The sequence below is a fragment of the Macaca nemestrina genome, chromosome 15, assembly GCF_043159975.1.
Source record: "Macaca nemestrina isolate mMacNem1 chromosome 15, mMacNem.hap1, whole genome shotgun sequence".
Classification (NCBI taxonomy): Eukaryota; Metazoa; Chordata; class Mammalia; order Primates; family Cercopithecidae; genus Macaca; species Macaca nemestrina.
Genome location: NC_092139.1, coordinates 86438805 through 86456053, shown reverse-complemented (window position 1 = coordinate 86456053; position 17249 = coordinate 86438805). Strand labels below are relative to the sequence as shown.

The following is a 17249-nucleotide window of genomic DNA, read 5'->3' as shown; positions in this document are numbered from 1 at the left end:
GGACAGACTCCCCCAGAGCTCGCCAAAGCGCCACCATATCTGTTATGTGTGGCCAGTTTCATTCCATGCACGACAACATGGTCCCCCACCATGCAGGGGGCCCCTCGACCCTGCCCCCTGGATGCCTGTGACAGCGAGCAGCTCTCCCCACAGGCAGTGAGTGTAGAGGGGTGTAAGGACAGGGTCAGGGCTCCTTCCCAGGGATGGTGGCTATGGGAGGCAGGGTGACTGGCCCTCAGCCGGCGGTGGACTCGGGAGGGAGGGCTGATTGCGTGTGTGGGTGGGCAGAGCTGTCGCTATGGAGGTTTTGGGGATCTCCAGGACAGAAGGTGGCCTGACAGAGTTCTGGGAGGCAGTCACCACCTCGTGGCCTTGCTGAGACCTGGAACCCTTGGCCAGGGCACTCTCTTTCAAAGCTTCTTGGCTGCATGTGTCAGGTGGGCAAGCTCAGGAAGGTTAAATTCACCCTTGCTAGTGGAGTCCAATAAAGGGGGAATCGGCATCAAAAAGAGGAAAAAGGTTCAAAGGGGATTTATCATGGGGTTCAGAATCACGGATGTGAGGGACGGTAGTGGGAACAACAGACAGAAAAGTTTCCCCTTCCCACACTCACAGTCCAGACATGGCAATAGCCAATTTCTAAAGTTCTGGGCGTTCTGGGCTCAGAATGGGGAATATCATACAAGGCCTCAGGGGGGTAATGCCCTTATCTTCCCATCTTAAGGGAAAGAGCGAGCTGAACCTTCTGTGCAAAATAGGATGGTGATCCTGTTCCTCCCAGTAAGAAATAAAATAAGTAGCCACCAGGCATTCCCTTCTGCCAGAGGAGCAGTTGTTTTTTTTTTTTGTTTTTTTTTTTTTTGAGACGGAGTCTCGCTCTGTCACCCAGGCTGGAGTGCAGTGGCCGGATCTCAGCTCACTGCAAGCTCCGCCTCCCGGGTTCACGCCATTCTCCTGCCTCAGCCTCCCGAGTAGCTGGGACTACAGGCGCCCGCCACCTCGCCTGGCTAGTTTTTTTGTATTTTTTAGTAGAGACGGGGTTTCACCGTGTTAGCCAGGATGGTCTCGATCTCCTGACCTTGTGATCCGCCCGTCTCAGCCTCCCAAAGTGCTGGGATTACAGGCTTGAGCCACCGCTCCCAGCTGAGCAGTTGTTTTTTAAATAGCCCTTTGGTGCCCAGTCTATTACTAAACCATATGAGTCTTTTTTTTTTTGAGACAGAGTCTTGCTCTGTCGCCCAGGCTGGAGTGCAGTGGTGTGATCTCGGCTCACTGCAAGCTCTGCCTCCCGGATTCATGCCATTCTCCTGCCTCAGCCTCCCGAGTAGCTGGGACTACAGGCGACCACCACCTTGCCCGGCCAATTTTTTGTATTTTTAGTAAAGATGGGGTTTCACCGTGTTAGCCAGGATGGTCTCTATCTCCTGACCTCGTGGTCTGCCTACCTCGGCCTCCCAAATCTCATGCCTGGGATTACAGGCATGAGCCACTGCGCCCGGCCGAGTCATTTTTTAATACTAGTGCATGTGAGTTAACACAAACTTCCCAAATTAAAGTTTTAGATGGGCCCTCAAAATTTTTAGGACATGGTTTTCCTACAGGTTTATATTGAAAGTATAGGGTATCTCCTATTACTCCCCTTTTTATTTGTCTTAAAGGAGAAAGGGGGAGGCCGGAGACCAAATGTCCCCATTTCCCTGTAGCTAATCTCTCTGAAAGACAAGGAGCCCAGACTTTGGAGTTTCTGGATGGATACAACCAGGTGCATGTCCGAGGCACAGAGGAGGGTATTTATGACCCATAGTAACATTAAATGCAGTGCCTTCTTCTCCTGGTTGAGCAGGGCAATGGTCATCTGTAGCACCAGACATCCACACGCTGTCGTTAGTATCGATTTCCGCAGGAGCATCCATCCAGGTGAGAGGTTGAATAAGTGGAGGAAAAGGCACATAAGCCCAGTAAGAATAGTTTTGTGTAGCAGGTAAATCAGTTTGAGGGGAAACTGGTGAGACAGAAAGTATAAGGAAGATAGTTATTAAATAAAACCTATTGTAAGCGAGATCCAGTGCTGAAGGAGGAAAAGAAGAACAGAGGGATGTTATTTTCAGGCTAATAGAAATGGTGAGATTTTTAGGTTCGTAAGGAGAAAAAGAGGGAATTAGGAGAAGTGGGATTAGTTAGAGGGGTCTCCGTTGCCATTAGGGAGGATTGAACCAGACCCATTTTGATTTGGCGTGCCAGTTTCTAAGCAGTCAGCACAGATCTCACCAGGTATGAGGGCGGTCTCTGATGCAGACGTCTCTTCCCTGTGGTTTTTTTTTTTTTTTTTTTGAGACGGAGTCTTGCTCTGTCACCCAGGCTGGAGTGTGGTGGCGCCATCTCGGCTCACTGCAAGCTCCGCCTCCCAGGTTCACGCCATTCTCCTGCCTCAGCCTCCCGAGTAGCTGGGACTACAGGCACCCGCCACTGCACCCGACTAATTTTTTGTATTTTTAGTAGAGACGGGGTTTCACCGTGTTAGCCAGGATGGTCTCGATCTCCTGACCTCGTGATCCTCTCGTCTCGGCCTCCCAAAGTGCTGGGATTACAGGCGTGAGCCACTGCGCCCGGCCTTCCCTGTGGTTTTTATTGTCAGTATTTACACAAAGTTTAAGTCTCCTAGTGGGCACCCAGACAGGGGATAGATGATATCCTGGTGAAATGCAAGCATACCCTCTTCCCACGTTATAATTGTTCCAGGTTCCCAGGTATTGGTTTGGGAGTTTTTCCGTGACACTGGCTTGCCTTCATTTAGGGAGAATTCTTTGCCTGTATAATGGCATTTAGCTGCAGTCAGAGTATTTTCTTTAGGAACATTTAGAAAGTTTAAAGTAAACAATGCTAAATGTAATTGGGAGTGGGGAGTGGTTAAATTATGCTTTTAAACCAGCCTTGTCTTCTTTTACAGTAACTTGAAGAGGTTTAGTAATTTTTTCAGGTTTGGGACCGAGACCGAATCCAGGAACAAACCCTATGTTTTCCATTATATGTTGACTGGGAGCACTATAAGAGTTATGTGGAATATTAATTTCAGCCCCCCACTGTGCCAGCAAATCTCTTCCCCGAAGATTAACGGGGATTGGTGTGATATAAGGCGAATTGTTCCCTTTTGACCATCAGGGCCAGTGCAAGGCAAGATAAACATACTCTGGTGAACTTCATCAGCTTTTCCAACACCTACTAATCTCATGTTAGCGGAATGTTTAGGCCAGGATGAAGGCTGTAAATTAGAGGACACAATAGAAATCGCAGCCCCGGTATCTACTAGGCCCTCAAACTTTTTCCCTTGAATGTGTATGGTGTAGGTGGGCTGCTGTTTAGCAATTACATTAATGCAATAAGTGGCTTTTTCACCACCGGAGCCCATCCCAGGACCCCGTGTCTTATCTCCTTTGTTTAAAACAATATTAGGTAGTAAAAGTAATTGAGCAGTGGACTCACCAGCCAGAATGGAAACAGGAACTTTGGCAGACACGATGAGTTTAATCTCATCAGAGGAATCAATTAATGAGACAGGTATGAACTATGATACCTTTAGCAGAGGTGGATGCCCTGCCTAACACCAGGCCCACCGAACCTTGAGGTAAAGGGCCAGTGACCCCCATGGGGACAATTAAAGGCAAAAAATTAGGTGGTAAATTTAGAGGAATGGTACTACAGAGATCGGCCTCCCCGCCCCCTACTGTGGAGGTACACAAACATTGTACTGAGACAGAAGAAGAGACTGAGACCCATCTGGGTTGGCTGTAGGTAAATTTGTTTGTGCTGGGGGCTGTGTTGGGACTGTTTGAAGGGGAAATGCAATGTTGGTCTGAGTCTGAGGTGTCCCATTTGATATTGGAGCCTGGGGCTGGCCCCGCTTCCCGTTTCCCTGGTTCTGTGGCAAGGGATTTTCATCTATATCAGACTTAGAGTGGCAAGTACTTGCCCAATGTTTACCTTTATGACAACGCAGGCAAACGGTAGCAGGAGCATTTGACCGTGTTTGTTGAGCCAACTTGGCTGCTTTTAAGTTTTTCACAGTGCAGTTTTTTTTTTAGTGTGACCAAGTTGACCACAATTATAGCAGGCTCCAAGAAAATAATCAGTCGAGCCAGTTTGGTTGCCATCCTTCATGGCCCGTGCCCACAATAGCTTCGTGTGTGTCTGATCCGATGCCTTCACTAGCCTTCATATATGCAGGCAATACCTCGTGATCAGGTAAATTTTGTCGTTGGCCGGAACACGTGGCCGTTCTACACTCATGGTTCGCATTTTCAAAAGCTAACATACGAAGGAGAATACCTTGAGCGTGCTCATCAGAGACAGATTTTTCAACAGCATCTTGTAATTTAGCCAAAAAATCAGGATATAATTCATTGTGACCCTGTTTAACTGTAGTAAAAGAAACAGGAGCTTGGCCTGGGGCACGTAATTTATCCCAAGCTCTCATACATAGCTTTGTTACTTGTTCCGTGGTGAGAGCATCAAAGCCTAATTGAGTGGTAGTATCAGAGTGTTATCAGAGCCTGTGAGCTGAGCCTGAGTAATTGGAATGCCATCAGCCCAATTTAGCTGAGCCTGCAGGTGGTCCTCCTCTGACCACCAGCTACGGAACTGTAAATGCTGAGATGGAGTTAGAACAGCTTTTGCCAAAAGGTCCCAGTCTAAAGGAAGCAAAATGACCTCAGTACAAAGAGTCTGTAATACCATTTTAACATATGGAGAAGTAGGACCATACTGAGTACAAGCATCCTTGAGTTCTTTTAAAAAGGTAAGATTGAGCAGCGCGTATTGACGCACTTGTACCCCTTGAGCATTAGGAGGTTCCAGCGTGACAGGATAAGCCCACGCCTCTCATCTATTTGTTTGTTTATTTTGGTGTAGTAAGTGTTGCATGGAAGTTTCAAGAGCAGCCACATGAGACGGAGTTGGCATAGAAGTGACAGGAAAAGTATGTGTAGATAAGGGAAACTGAGGTTGAGGAGGTTGGACTGGTATGAGAGTGTGAGAAAAGGGCACTGGGGGAGCAGAAGAGGCAGCAGCATATTGGTGATTACTGGCCCAGTCCTGTGCAACCAGAGTGGCAGGGGCGTCCATGCGTGAAGAAGGGTACAGAGAAGCAGGTTGAGTGGATGGCAAAGTGACCGGTTGAGGGACCGAAATGACAGGAGGGTGAGGGGCTGTGGTGGATGGGGGAGGGCCTGCAGAATTACAGGTAAATTGTAGTTTGGATGGCTCCGGAGGCAAAGACTGCAAAGGTTTGGAGAGGGAAGAGTTAGCATGGATGTGGTCCTGGGCTGTCCAAGTCAGGGAGCTACGAGTATCGGCTCTTCATGAAAATAAATAAGATCATCAGGGGGTGACGTTAAACCAAAGTCACCAGACTTAGATATTGAATCCTCAGTATTGTCAGGTGGGGGAGGAGTAGGCGAAGGGAGAGGCTGAGCAGATAACGAAGGCCGAGCAAGAGAGGAAAGCTGAGGAAGAAGTAGAGGGTCACCAGATTCAGAAAATTGTGGTAACTACAGGGGGTCATGGAACTGGTATGTCATTACGACGGCACGGCACATGTGAAGGCCCAATCACCTCAAATAGTGACGGGAACATAATTTTCTGTTGGGACCAATTCCCGGAATTTTGCACCAACACGATCCCATAGTTCCACATCTCATGTTCCCTTTTCAGGAAACCAAGATATTTCTTCTTGGTTTTCTCCAAGGTATTTCTTCTACCGCCCTGAATAGGGTGACCATATTTTCCATGGGAACCTGAACTCCCCCCTGTTTTAACAGGAGTTTAATATAGCAGAGATAAGCATAATGTTTAGACTCCACGTGACCCATAGTTACCCTGGACAATACACAGACGACTCACCAGTCGTCAGGGAGGCAAACAAGTGTTTCCGTGGACTGGACCGATGAACGTTTCTCCGCACCTACCAAAGGGAATCAGGTTCCCACATGCACTTAGGAAAAAGAAAACCATGTTGGGCTCCAGATAGGGGAACCCACCCCCAATATTTCAACGTAGATTCTTTCTATTTTCCGTAAGTGTCGGCCGGTAGAGAAATAAAGAGAAAGAGTACAAAGAGATGAATTTTACAGCTGGACTGCCGGGGATGATATCACATATCGGTAGGACTGTGATGCCCACCTGAGCTACAAAACCATCAAGTTTTTATTAAGGATTATAAAAGGGGAAGGGGTGTACGAACAGGGAGTAGTCACAAAGATCACATGCTTCAAAGGGCAAAAGGCAGAACAAAGATCACATGCCTCTGAGGAAACAGGACAAGGGCAAAATCAGAACTATTGATAAGGGTCTATGTTCAGCTGTGCACATATTGTCTTGATAAACATCTTAAACAACAGAAAACATGGTTCAAGAGCAGAGAACTGGTCTGACCACAAATTGACCAGGGCAGAGTTTTTTCCCCACCCTAATAATCCTTAGGGTACTACAGGAGACCAGGGCATATTTCAGTCCTTATCTCAACCACATAAGACAGACACTCCCAGAGTGGCCATTTATGGACCTCCCCCCAGGAATGCATTCCTTTCCCAGGGTCTTAATATTCCTTGCTTGGAAAAGAATTTAGCAATATCTCTCCTACTTGCACATCCATTTATAGGCTCTCTGCAAGAAGAAAAATATGGCTCTTTTTGCCTGACCCTGCAGGCAGTCAGACCTTGTGGTTGTCTTCCCTTGTTCCCTAAAACTTGCTGTTATTCTGTTCTTTTTCAAGGTGCACTGATTTCATATTGTTCAAACACACACGTTTTACAATCAATTTCTGCCGTTAACAATTATCACAGTTGTCCTGAGGTGATGTACATTCTCAGCTTACAAAGACAACTGGATTAAGAGATTAAAGTAAAGGCAGGCATAAGAAATTATAAAAGTATTATCTGGGAATTGATAAATGTCCACATTAAAATGAAATCTTCACAATTTATGTTCCTCTGCCATGGCTCCAGCTGGTCCCTCCATTTGGGGTCCCTGACTTCCTGCAACACAGGTGTGAGCCACTGTGCCCGGCCCAGGGGTGTGTTTCTTTTCTTTTTTTTTTTTCCTGAGACAGTCTCACTCTGTTACCCAGGCTGGAGTGCAGTGGTGCTAACGTAGCTCACTACAGCCTTGAACTCCTGGGCTCAACTCACCCTCCAGCCTCAGCTTCCCCAGTAGCTGGGACTGCAGGCCCTGCAGTTTCTCCTTTTAGAGCAGGAAGACTGGCCCTGTCCCAGGCTTGGAGGGGGTGGGTGATGCAGCCCCTGAACAGGAGCCAGAATGACAATACCTGCTGCCAGGAAAGAGCTCAAGATAGAGCAGCCATACAGGAGGGCTCCTGAGGTGGCCAGCCCACCTGTGGGTGCACATTTTGGAGGACCCTTCCTCTTGCCTTCACTGGTGCAGTGCTGCATTCTCTTGGGCCTTGCTATGAGCTCTGGGTGCTTGCTCTTTGCTGGCCTGTACCAGGCAGTGGGTTCAAAGTGGAGCAGAAAATTAATAGACAATGTGTCAGAAGGCAGAGGCAAGGGAGACACTTGCTGGGGCCAAGCCCTGCAGGTGGAGAGAGTATGCCTGGCTAAAGTGGGTGAAAGGCAAGGTTATGAGGCTCCCCAGGACACTGGAGTGCACAGGTGGTGTGTCCCCAGGTAACACCTGCCACCCAGCCCTTCCTCCCATCGAGCAGCGTCTGCCCTACCCACCTTTGAGGTACTTTGGGGTCCTTTCTCCCCAGCAGGCTACCCAAGCCCTTCCAGGTGCTTAAAGGCAGATCTCCTATGCTTGCAAATGACTCCCCTGTGCCAGTGTTTATCAGCCCGAGTGGGCTTCTAGGTGTGCACAGGGGGAGAGCAAGCCGCCCGAGATAAGCACATCCATACAGACAGCTGCTCACCCTGCCCAATAGCAGACAGGGGGCACAGTGCGAGGCTGCAGGGCAGGGTGACATAACAAGGACCCTGCTATGGCAACAAGAAGGACAGGCACCTGCCATGGAAGGTAGGGACGTTGTGGGCAAAGCCTCTGGCTACCAGGCAGCAGGAGGAGAGAGACTCTCCTCCATCAGCAGGTTCATGCTCTCCGGGGGACCTCGTGGCAGCTTCTACCTGACCAGCAGTTCTTGGTTCTCTAGACTTATATTAAAGCTATCAGAATAATTTACAACAGTTTAGGCCTTTCCAAGCCTTTGAGTTGAGTTAGGAATTGAGTGTGCTTTGGACTGGCTGCTGGAACCGAGTTGTGGCTCTGTCAGTTCCCACAGGTGTGCACACATCTCACATGCACTCAGATGCTGGCTGCCAAGTGAAACGGTGGATGGGTTTGGCTGTGGGGCAGGCTGGCTGCAGGCCATGGCCTGAGTGCCTAGATGCAGCTTCCCAAGCTTTCTCAGCTGTGAGCCAGGTCACCTGTAGGCTCCAGCTCTTGTTTCATTTAGGAGTGCATGTTCTAGACCCCAGTCTGTGGGGCATCTGCAGAGCCAGGGTGCGGAGAGACATGGCACTCCAGGTATATTCTCTGCAGCCTTGCCTGCCTAGGAAGGTGGAGGTGGCTGCAAAGATAGGTGCAGCCTTCTCACGGCAGACGCTAGGCTCTGATGCAGGTGGTGGGCAGGTTGCCCAGCCTTGGATGACAGACCTCACTCTGATCATGGAAACTCTTGGCCTTGTCTGAAGCAGCGACCAGCTCCAGGTGCTCTGGGAGGGTGGTGCTTCTTATCTGGGCAGGCTCGTATCTGCAGAGGGGGTGAGGACACTACTTGTTTTATACCCCAGAGTCTTGTCATCAGTCCCCACCCTGCCCTCACCCCGCAGACTGATGACTTTCTGTTATTTCTTCCTTCCTTCAGCAGGGAGCGGGCTGGTGCCTGGTGCTGGGTGTACCGGACCTCAGGTCCAGTTCAGTGTACTTCCCCTCTGCACTTCCTCCCTCCGCTCCCTTATTCTCCATCCCTCCCTTTTTTGGCTGCCCCTTGCCTGCCTTCCTTGCCAGTAGCTTGCACACAGATGACACCTTTTGCAGGCTAAAAAGGCTGAAAGTGGCACTATGTGCAGTCAGCCACCACGGAGGACCGAGGTGAGGTGACACCACAGCCAGCCCAAGAGGAATTCCAGGGATGAAACCTGAGCCCAGACAGCTCTCCCTATGCCCGGGGTGGCTTCCCTCCTAGGTGACTGCAGCCGGGCACACTGAGACCCTGGCTGTGTGCACTGGCCAGCTGTGAGGGACAGGGGCTGCTTGTGCTTTTATTCTTGCTCACTTGTGATGGAGGGCAGCCTTCACAACTGAAAGGCACGTGGACTTGAGGAGAATGTTTTAGTCCACCTTGGTGGCTCATGCTTGTGATCCTAGCACCTTGGGAGGCCAAGGTGGGAGGATTGCTTGAGGCCAGGTGTTTGAGACCAGCCTGGGCAACATAGCCAGACCGCATCTCTACAAAACAAAAAAATTCAGCTGGACGTGGTGGTCGGTGCCTGTAGTCCTAGCTATTCTGGAGGCTGAGGCTAGAGGATCACTTGAGCCCAGGAGGTGGAGGCTGCAGTGAGCTGTGATTGTGCCACTGTGCCCCTGTCGTGGGGGCCCTTCTGGGTCTGTGTCCTAGCCCTGTGCTGACTGTGTTCCTTCTTGCTTTTCATCCCTCCCCCAAGCCAGAGTGAGATCCTGTCTCAAAAATAAATAGAATAAAAAAGAAAATATTTTAATTCTGACTCAGAACACTGGGTGAAGTTTGAGTTCAGAGTGGTTGGCATGGTGTGCCTGTGATTTGCAAAGATGATCACACACACCCACGGCCAGCCTCACCACCATATGGCTTGGTCTCTGGATTTGCACAGACTATGTGTATCGAGTCACTCTTTCTGCTATGATGTGTGGTGCCTTGTCACCCCTGACCGTCACAGGATGGAGTCTCCAATCCTGATGAAATAGATCCTATACCACATTTAACCAGACAGACATTCCTTCCCACCTCTCATCCCTTCTCTCAGCAGGTCAGCGGGACTATGATCTCCTGGTGATTGGCGGGGGATCTGGCGGCCTGGCTTGTGCCAAGGAGGGTATGTATTCTGTATCCTTTGTGGCAAGGCCTCAAAGCTTTTAGGGCCCCTAGAGAGGGTGGTGCTGTCCAGAAAGCGTCCATGAGCAAAATGCACCACCTCCCTGCTGGGGTCACCCCAGTGGCCTCTGTGTTGTGGCCTGTTCCCTGCCACGCTCCAGCTGTCTGCTGCACCCAGCGGCCACTGCGGCACTTCATGGCTGAACCTTCCTCAGCTCCAGCCCTCCAGCTCTTCCGCTTTACTCACAGTGAGAGCCCCAGTCCAACTAGTCTCAGCTCCCACCACTCACACCCTCTGCGGGCTCCCCACTTTCCTTCACGTGCTTCTGCACAGTCCTCTGCTTCGCCTTACTGTGGCTGTCCCCCTGCCTGCCTGCTCTCTGCACCTGCCCAGCTAGCTGCGAGGCTGGAGCTGCACCCTCCTTTCCTGTCCCTGTCCTTGTTCTTAGTGTTGGCACCTTCCCCCAGGGCCCATGGTCAGTTCTGCTGGCTGAGTCTTGTACTTGGCCTGGCACCCAGTGAGTAAAGATGTTGGGCAAATGGGCTGGACCCAGAGGTGTCCCGAGATGACACCTTGCAGATCTCTGCTAACCTGCATGATGCATGGGCCACCAGCACTTTGCCAGACTCTGTGCCCTGCTATAGGAGTTCCTGGTCTGCTCTGGCCATGTGTAAACAATGATAAGGGGGCAGGTGTGGTGAATGGGGAGGGGAGGGGTGAAAGGGAGGTGGGGCTGAAATGAGAGGGAGTTCACCAGGCGCTTTGGCCCTGAAGCTGTGCTTCTCTGATGTCCAGTATTGGGCTTTAGAAGCATACATGGTGTAAAAGAAATCCACTACTCTTGCTCCCGGGGGGCTGGGGAGTGGGTAGGAACGTGGGAAGTCTCCTGGCCTATTGGGGATTAGCAGAGGCACGCAGGGTCTGTGCCACACTGTACTGTCAGAACCACTCCCAGAAACGGATGGCACAGGCAGCCACGAGGCCTAGTGCTGTTCCTTTTAGCAGACCAGGCACCTGGGCTGTGCGTTCACTCCCATGCTGTAGCTGCAGAGACCTGAGTCCCCTTTAATCCAGAATGTGGACAGCTCCTGGGTATGTCTTCGCCTTTTATGAGAGTGGCATTTCCCTGCAGAGGATGACATGGTTTTGCAGTTTTGTTGAGATGAACTGTAGCTATTAAAATGGGCAGCCTGATCATTCTTGACATGTGCATGAGTCCGTGCAGCCAGTACCGCAGTCACGATTGCGAGTGTGTCCTCCACTCCCTGTTAGTCCGCCAGGGCTGCCGTAATAAACAGACTGCCGCAACAGACTGGGTGGCTGAAACAGCACACACTTATTATCTCTCAGTTCTGGAGGCTGGAAATGATCAAGGTGCGGGCAGGGCTGGTTTCTTCTGAGGCCTCTGCCTTGGGCTGTAGATGGCAGCCATTGTCCCTCTGTGCATGTCTACGTCCTAATCTCTACCTATGCCTGTCCTACTGGATCAAGTGGATGGCGTCTTTTTCTGTTGGCTTTTTATTGGAGACAGAGTCTTGTTCTGCCTCCCAGGCTGGAGTGCAGTGGCATGATCGCAGCTCACTGCAACCTCAAACTCCTGGGTTCAAGCCATCCTCCTGCCTTACCCTCCCAAAATGCTATTACACATGTGGCCACTGTACCTGTGTATGGCCTCATTTTAACTTAACTACTTTTTTTTGTTTGTTTTTGAGAGGGAGTCTTGCTTTGTCACTCAGGTTGGAGTGCAGTGGCGCGATCTTGGCTCACTGCAACCTGTGCCTCCTGGGTTCAAGCGATTCTCCTGCCACAGTTTCCCGAGTAGCTAAGATTACAGGCGCCTGCCACCACACCTGGCTAATTTTTGTCTTTTAGTAGAGACGGGGTTTCACCGTGTTTGTCAAGCTGATGTCGATCTCCTGACCTCAAGTGATCCGCCTGCCTCAGCCTCCCAAAGTCCTGGGATTACAGGCGTGAGTCACCGCGTCCAGCCAACTTAATTACCTTTTTAAAGACCCCGTCTCTAAATACAGTCACATTCTGAAGTGCTAGGGTTTAGGGCTTCCACACAGGGATTTTGAGGGGATACAGCTCAGCCCATAACACCCCAACATTTTCTGAAACCTTGGCAATCCCTTCTGGCTTCCCCGCCTCTGCATCCCAGGCAATCAGGCATGTGCTGTGGCTATAGTTTACATTTTCTATAATTGGGTATAGACGGAATGCTGCTGTATGTCATCTCCCTCTTCTGGCTTCTTTCACTCAGGGTAGTGACCTTGAGACTCGTCTTCATTGGTGCAACTGTCGTTGGCTTCTTGCTTTTCATTGCTGAGTAGTGTTCTGTTTATGGCTGTGCCGTCTCGTGTATGTGTTCCCCTGTAGCTTGACACTTGAATTGTTTCTCCCTTTTGGCCATTGTGAACAGTACTGCTGTGAACATCTGTCTTTGTGTTTGTGTGGATATATGTTTTAAATTATTTTGGGTAAGTGCCTAAAATTGGACCAGCTGGGTCATATGTTATATCTCTTATTTAGGTGTTTTTTCATTTCTTTCAGTAGCATTTTTTAGTTGCTTTTTCAAGTTTTTTTTTTATTTAAAAAAAGAGAGATGGGAGTCTCTCTGTGTTGCCCAGGCCAGTCTCAAAATCCTGGGCTCAAATGATCCTCTCACTTCGGCTTCCCAAAATGTTGGGATTACAGGCATGAGCCACTGTGTCTAGCCTGTAGTTTTCAACGTATACGTCTTTCACATATTTTATCAGACACATCCCTCAGTGTTTCATATTTTTAGAATCGTTTTATTGGGATATACCTCACATTACGTATGCAGTTGTCCCTCGGTACCTGAAGACGACTGGTTTCAGGGCCCCTCGCTGTTACCAAAATCCATGGACACCGAAATTCGTGCATACTGCAGTCAGGCAGTTGGCCCTGCAGAACCCACAGATACAAAGTCAGCCCTCTGTATATATAGTTTTGCATCCTATGAATACTGTTTTTTCCTTTTTCTTTCTTTAATTTTCTTTCTTTTTTTTTTTTTCTTTTTGAGATATCACTGTGTCGCCCAGGCTGGAGTGCAGTGACGCAATCTTGGCTCACTGCAACCTCCACCTCCTGGGTTCAAGCAATTTTCCCACCTCAGCTTCCCAAGTGGCTAGAACCACAGACACCACCATACCTAGCTACTTTTTGTATTTTTTTGGTGGAGATGGGGTTTGCTATGGTGCCCAGGCTGGTCTTGAATTCCTGAGCTCAAGTGATCCATCTGCCTCAGCCTTCCAAAGTGCTGGATTACAGTCATGAGCCACCACGCCCAGCTGAATACTGTGTTTTCAACCCAAGTTTGGTTACAGATTTGGAACTTGCTGATATGGAGAGACAATATATATATTTTTTTGAGATGGAGTTTTGCTCTTGTCACCCAGGCTGGAATGCAATGGCACAATCTTAGCTCACTGCAACCTCCGCCTCCCAGATTCAAGCAATTCTCTTGCCTCAGCCCCCCGAATAGCTGGGATTACAGGTGCCTGCCACCACACACAGCTAATTTTTATATTTTTAGTAGAGATGGGGTTTCACCATGTTGGCCAGGCTGGTCTCGAACTCCTGACCTCAGGTGATCCGCCCACCTTGGCCTTCCAAAGTGCTGGGATTATAGGTGGGAGCCACTGGGCCCAGTCAAGGATTATATTTATTGAAAAAAATTCATGTATGAATGGACCTGCACAGTTCAAACTTGTGTTATTCAAGAACATTTTAGTTTCTCCCCAAAATACCCTATACCCATTAGCAGTCACTCTCTTCCCCCCTCTCCCTGCCCCGGCAACCACTAATCTACTTCCTATATCCATGGATGGGTCTGTTCTGGACATTTCAGCTGTTTGTGTGTGTGTGTGTGTGTGTGTGTGTGTGTGTGTGTGTGTGTGTTTGAAACAGGGTCTTACTGTGTTGCCCAGGCTGGAGTGCAGTGGCGCCATCTTGGCTCACTGCAACCTCTACCTCTCAGGCTCAAGCAATTCTCCCACCTCAGCCTCCCGAGTAGCTGGGATTACAGGTGTGCACCACCACCTGTATTTTTAGTAGAGACGGGGGTTTCACCATACTGGCCAGGCTGGTCTTGAACTCTTGACCTCAAGTGATCCACCCACCTTGGCCTCCCAAAGTGTTGGGATTAACAGGCGTGGGCGACCGTTGTTTTGTTTTTTGAGATGGAGTCTCGATCTGCCACCCTAGCTGGAGTGCAGTGGCATGATCTCGGCTCACTGCAACCTCTGCCTCCCAGGCTCAAGTGATTCTCCTGCCTCAGCCTCCCAAGTAGCTGGGACCACAGGCACACACCACTACATCCGACTAATTTTTGTACTTTTAGTAGAGATGGGGTTTCACCATGTTAGCCAGGCTGGTCTTGAACTCCTGACCTCAGGTGATGCTCCTACCTTGGCCTCCCAGAGTCATGGTATTACAGGCATGAGCCACCGTGCCTGGCCTCTTTTCACTTTCTTGATGGTATCCTTCGTGCCACAAAAGTTTTAAATTTTGATGAAGTCCAATTTATCTGTTTTTTTTCCTTTGTTGCTTATGATTTTGGTATCATGGCTAAGAAATCCAAGGTCACAAAGATTTACACCTGTGGTTTCTTCTAAGCATTTTATAGTTCAAGCTCTTACAGTTAGGTCTTTGATTTATTTTGAGTTGCTTTAGGGATTATGGCATGTACCTTAACTTGTCAATCTACTCTTAAAAAAGCATACATCTATTCCACCCCTCCTAACCTTCATTCTATGTTATTATATCATGCATTTTACTGTTATATGTTATAAATCCACAATACATCATTATTATTTTTGTTTAAAATATACATGTGAGAAAATCTCACATACTCACCCATGTATTTCTGTGCTCTTCATTCCTTTGTGAGGACCCACATTTCCATCTGGTATTTTTCTTCTACCTTAAGGGCATCCTTTAGCATTTCTTGTAATGTGGCTCTGGGGGTAATGAATTCTTTCAGCTTTTGGATGTCTGAAAACATCTTTATTTTGCCTTCTTTTTTGTTGTTGTTGTTGTTTTGTTTTTGTTTTTCTTTTTTTTGAGATGGAGTCTTGCTCTGTTGCCCAGGCTGGAGGGCAGTGGCGCGATCTCGGCTCACTGCAAGCTCCGCCTCCTGGGTTCACGCCATTCTCCTGCCTCAGCCTCCTGAGTAGCTGGGACTACAGGTGCCTGCCACCACACCCAGCTGATTTTTTGTGATTTTAGTAGAGACGGGGTTTCACCGTGTTAGCCAGGATGGTCTTGATCTCCTGACCTCATGACCCGCCCGCCTTGGCCTCCCAAAGTGCTGGGATTACAGGTGTGAGCCACCGTGCCCGGACCTCCTTTTTTTTTCAGTACTTTAAAAATTTTGCCCCTCTGATTTCTGGTTTGCATTGTTTCCAGTGAGAAATCTGCTACTGTTTTTATCTTAGTTTCTCTGTGGTGCGTCTTGGTTGCTTTTAGGATTTTCTCTTTTCATTGGTCTTGAGCAATGGTTTTTACTTATGGTGTGCCTTGATGTCATTCTGTTATTTTTATTTTTTTTGCTGGAGTTTGTTGAACTTCTTGGTTCTATGAATTTTTAGTTTTCATGAAGTTGTGAAAAGTTTTGACCATTATTTTATCAAATAATTGTTCTGTCCCTCCCTCTTCCCCTCACATGTGGGGACTTTTAATTCCATGTATATTAGGCTGCATGAAGCTTCCCCACAACCTACTGATGCTCTTTTCATTAGAACCAATTTTCGCTCTGAAGGGGTGGCCTGCCCCTCCACACCTGTGGGTGTTTCTCGTTAGGTGGAACGAGAGACTTGAGAAAAGAAATAAGACACAGAGACAAAGTATAGAGAAAGAAAAGCGGGGCCCAGGGGACCGACGCTCAGCTTACAGAGGACCCACGCCGGCACCGGCCTCTGAGTTCCCTTAGTATTTATAGATAATTATCTTTACCATCTTAAAGATACGGGAGTGGTAGGACAATAGGATCGTTTTTAGGGAGGAAATTAGCAGTAAGACATAAGAACAAGGATCTCTGTGACATGAATAAGTTTAAAGGAAAATCCTGTGCCTTGAGATAAACCTTTTAGCAACATTGTTTCATCCTATCACATGGGGGATAAACCTTGGACAATACCTAGCTTTTCTAGGAACAAAGACACACCCTGCACGCCCAAAATCCATTAAACGTTGAGTTACCACAACACATGTCTCTTGCAAGGACAAGGTTGGGGGTAGGGTCACAGATTAACAGCATCTCAAATACAGAACAAAATGGAGTCTCTTATGTCTACTTCTTTCTATATAGACATAGTAACAAGCTGATCTCTTTCTTTTCCCCACACGCTCTGCATTTCATTTTGTACAGTTTCTATTCCTATGTTTTCAAACCCATCAATAAAAGATTCTGCAACATCTGACCTGCCGTTAATCCCGTCCAGTGTATTTTTCATCTCCTGTGTTGTAGTTTTCATCTCTACAATCCAGCTTGAGCCTTTGGTTATATCTTCCGTGTTGCGCCTGCGCTGTTTGAACATGCAGAATGGCTAGTGGGGCAGTGAGCTGAGGAGAAGGGTCGGAGGGGAAGCTCGGCCTTTGGGTCTATGGGTATGATGGAGACCGTGCAGCTGAAAGTAAACCGTCACTCCTTCTGCTTCAGTGTGAAAGGCCAGGTGAAGATGCTGCGGCTGATGAGGCCGGGCCTTGGGGTGTGAGGGGTAGTGGAAGCTGCTTGTAGGCAGGAGACGTGGCTATGTGGCTATAAAGGGTGAAGATGAATGCCCTGTTTGCTTTTCAACCTCACTTGGATCAAGGTTGAAAGGCCAGGTGTGGCCCTCTTGGTGGAAGAAGGAGAGAGATAAGGCAGTATCCTCCCCTTCGGAGGGTCTGGGGATACACTCATCCATGAAAACCACTGAGGGCCGGGCGTGGTGTGTGCCTGTGGTCCTAGCACTTTGGGAGGCTGAGCTGGGAGGATCACTTGAGCCCAGGAGGTCAAGGTGTCAGCAAGCTGCGATCGCACCGCTGCACACCAGTGCCTGGGCGACAAAGTGAGACCCTGTCTTTTTCTCTTTTTTTTTTTTTTTTTGAGACGGAGTCTCGCTCTGTCACCCAGGCTGGAGTGCAGTGGCGCGATCTTGGCTC

The 17249-nt window shown here is 48.8% G+C and overlaps 1 protein-coding gene across 3 annotated transcripts in view; it reads left to right on the top strand.

The window, feature by feature from the left end:
- LOC105480714 (thioredoxin reductase 2) overlaps positions 1-17249 on the top strand; it is a 68336-nt gene that overhangs the window by 665 nt on the left and 50422 nt on the right. For 2 of the 3 annotated variants that reach the window (XM_011739835.3, XM_011739837.3), the window contains exon 2: positions 10011-10079. In XM_011739835.3, coding sequence (XP_011738137.1) covers positions 10011-10079 — 69 coding nt within the window. The remainder of the gene's footprint in view (positions 1-10010; positions 10080-17249) is intronic. The other variant, XM_011739836.3, reaches the window with a different exon arrangement.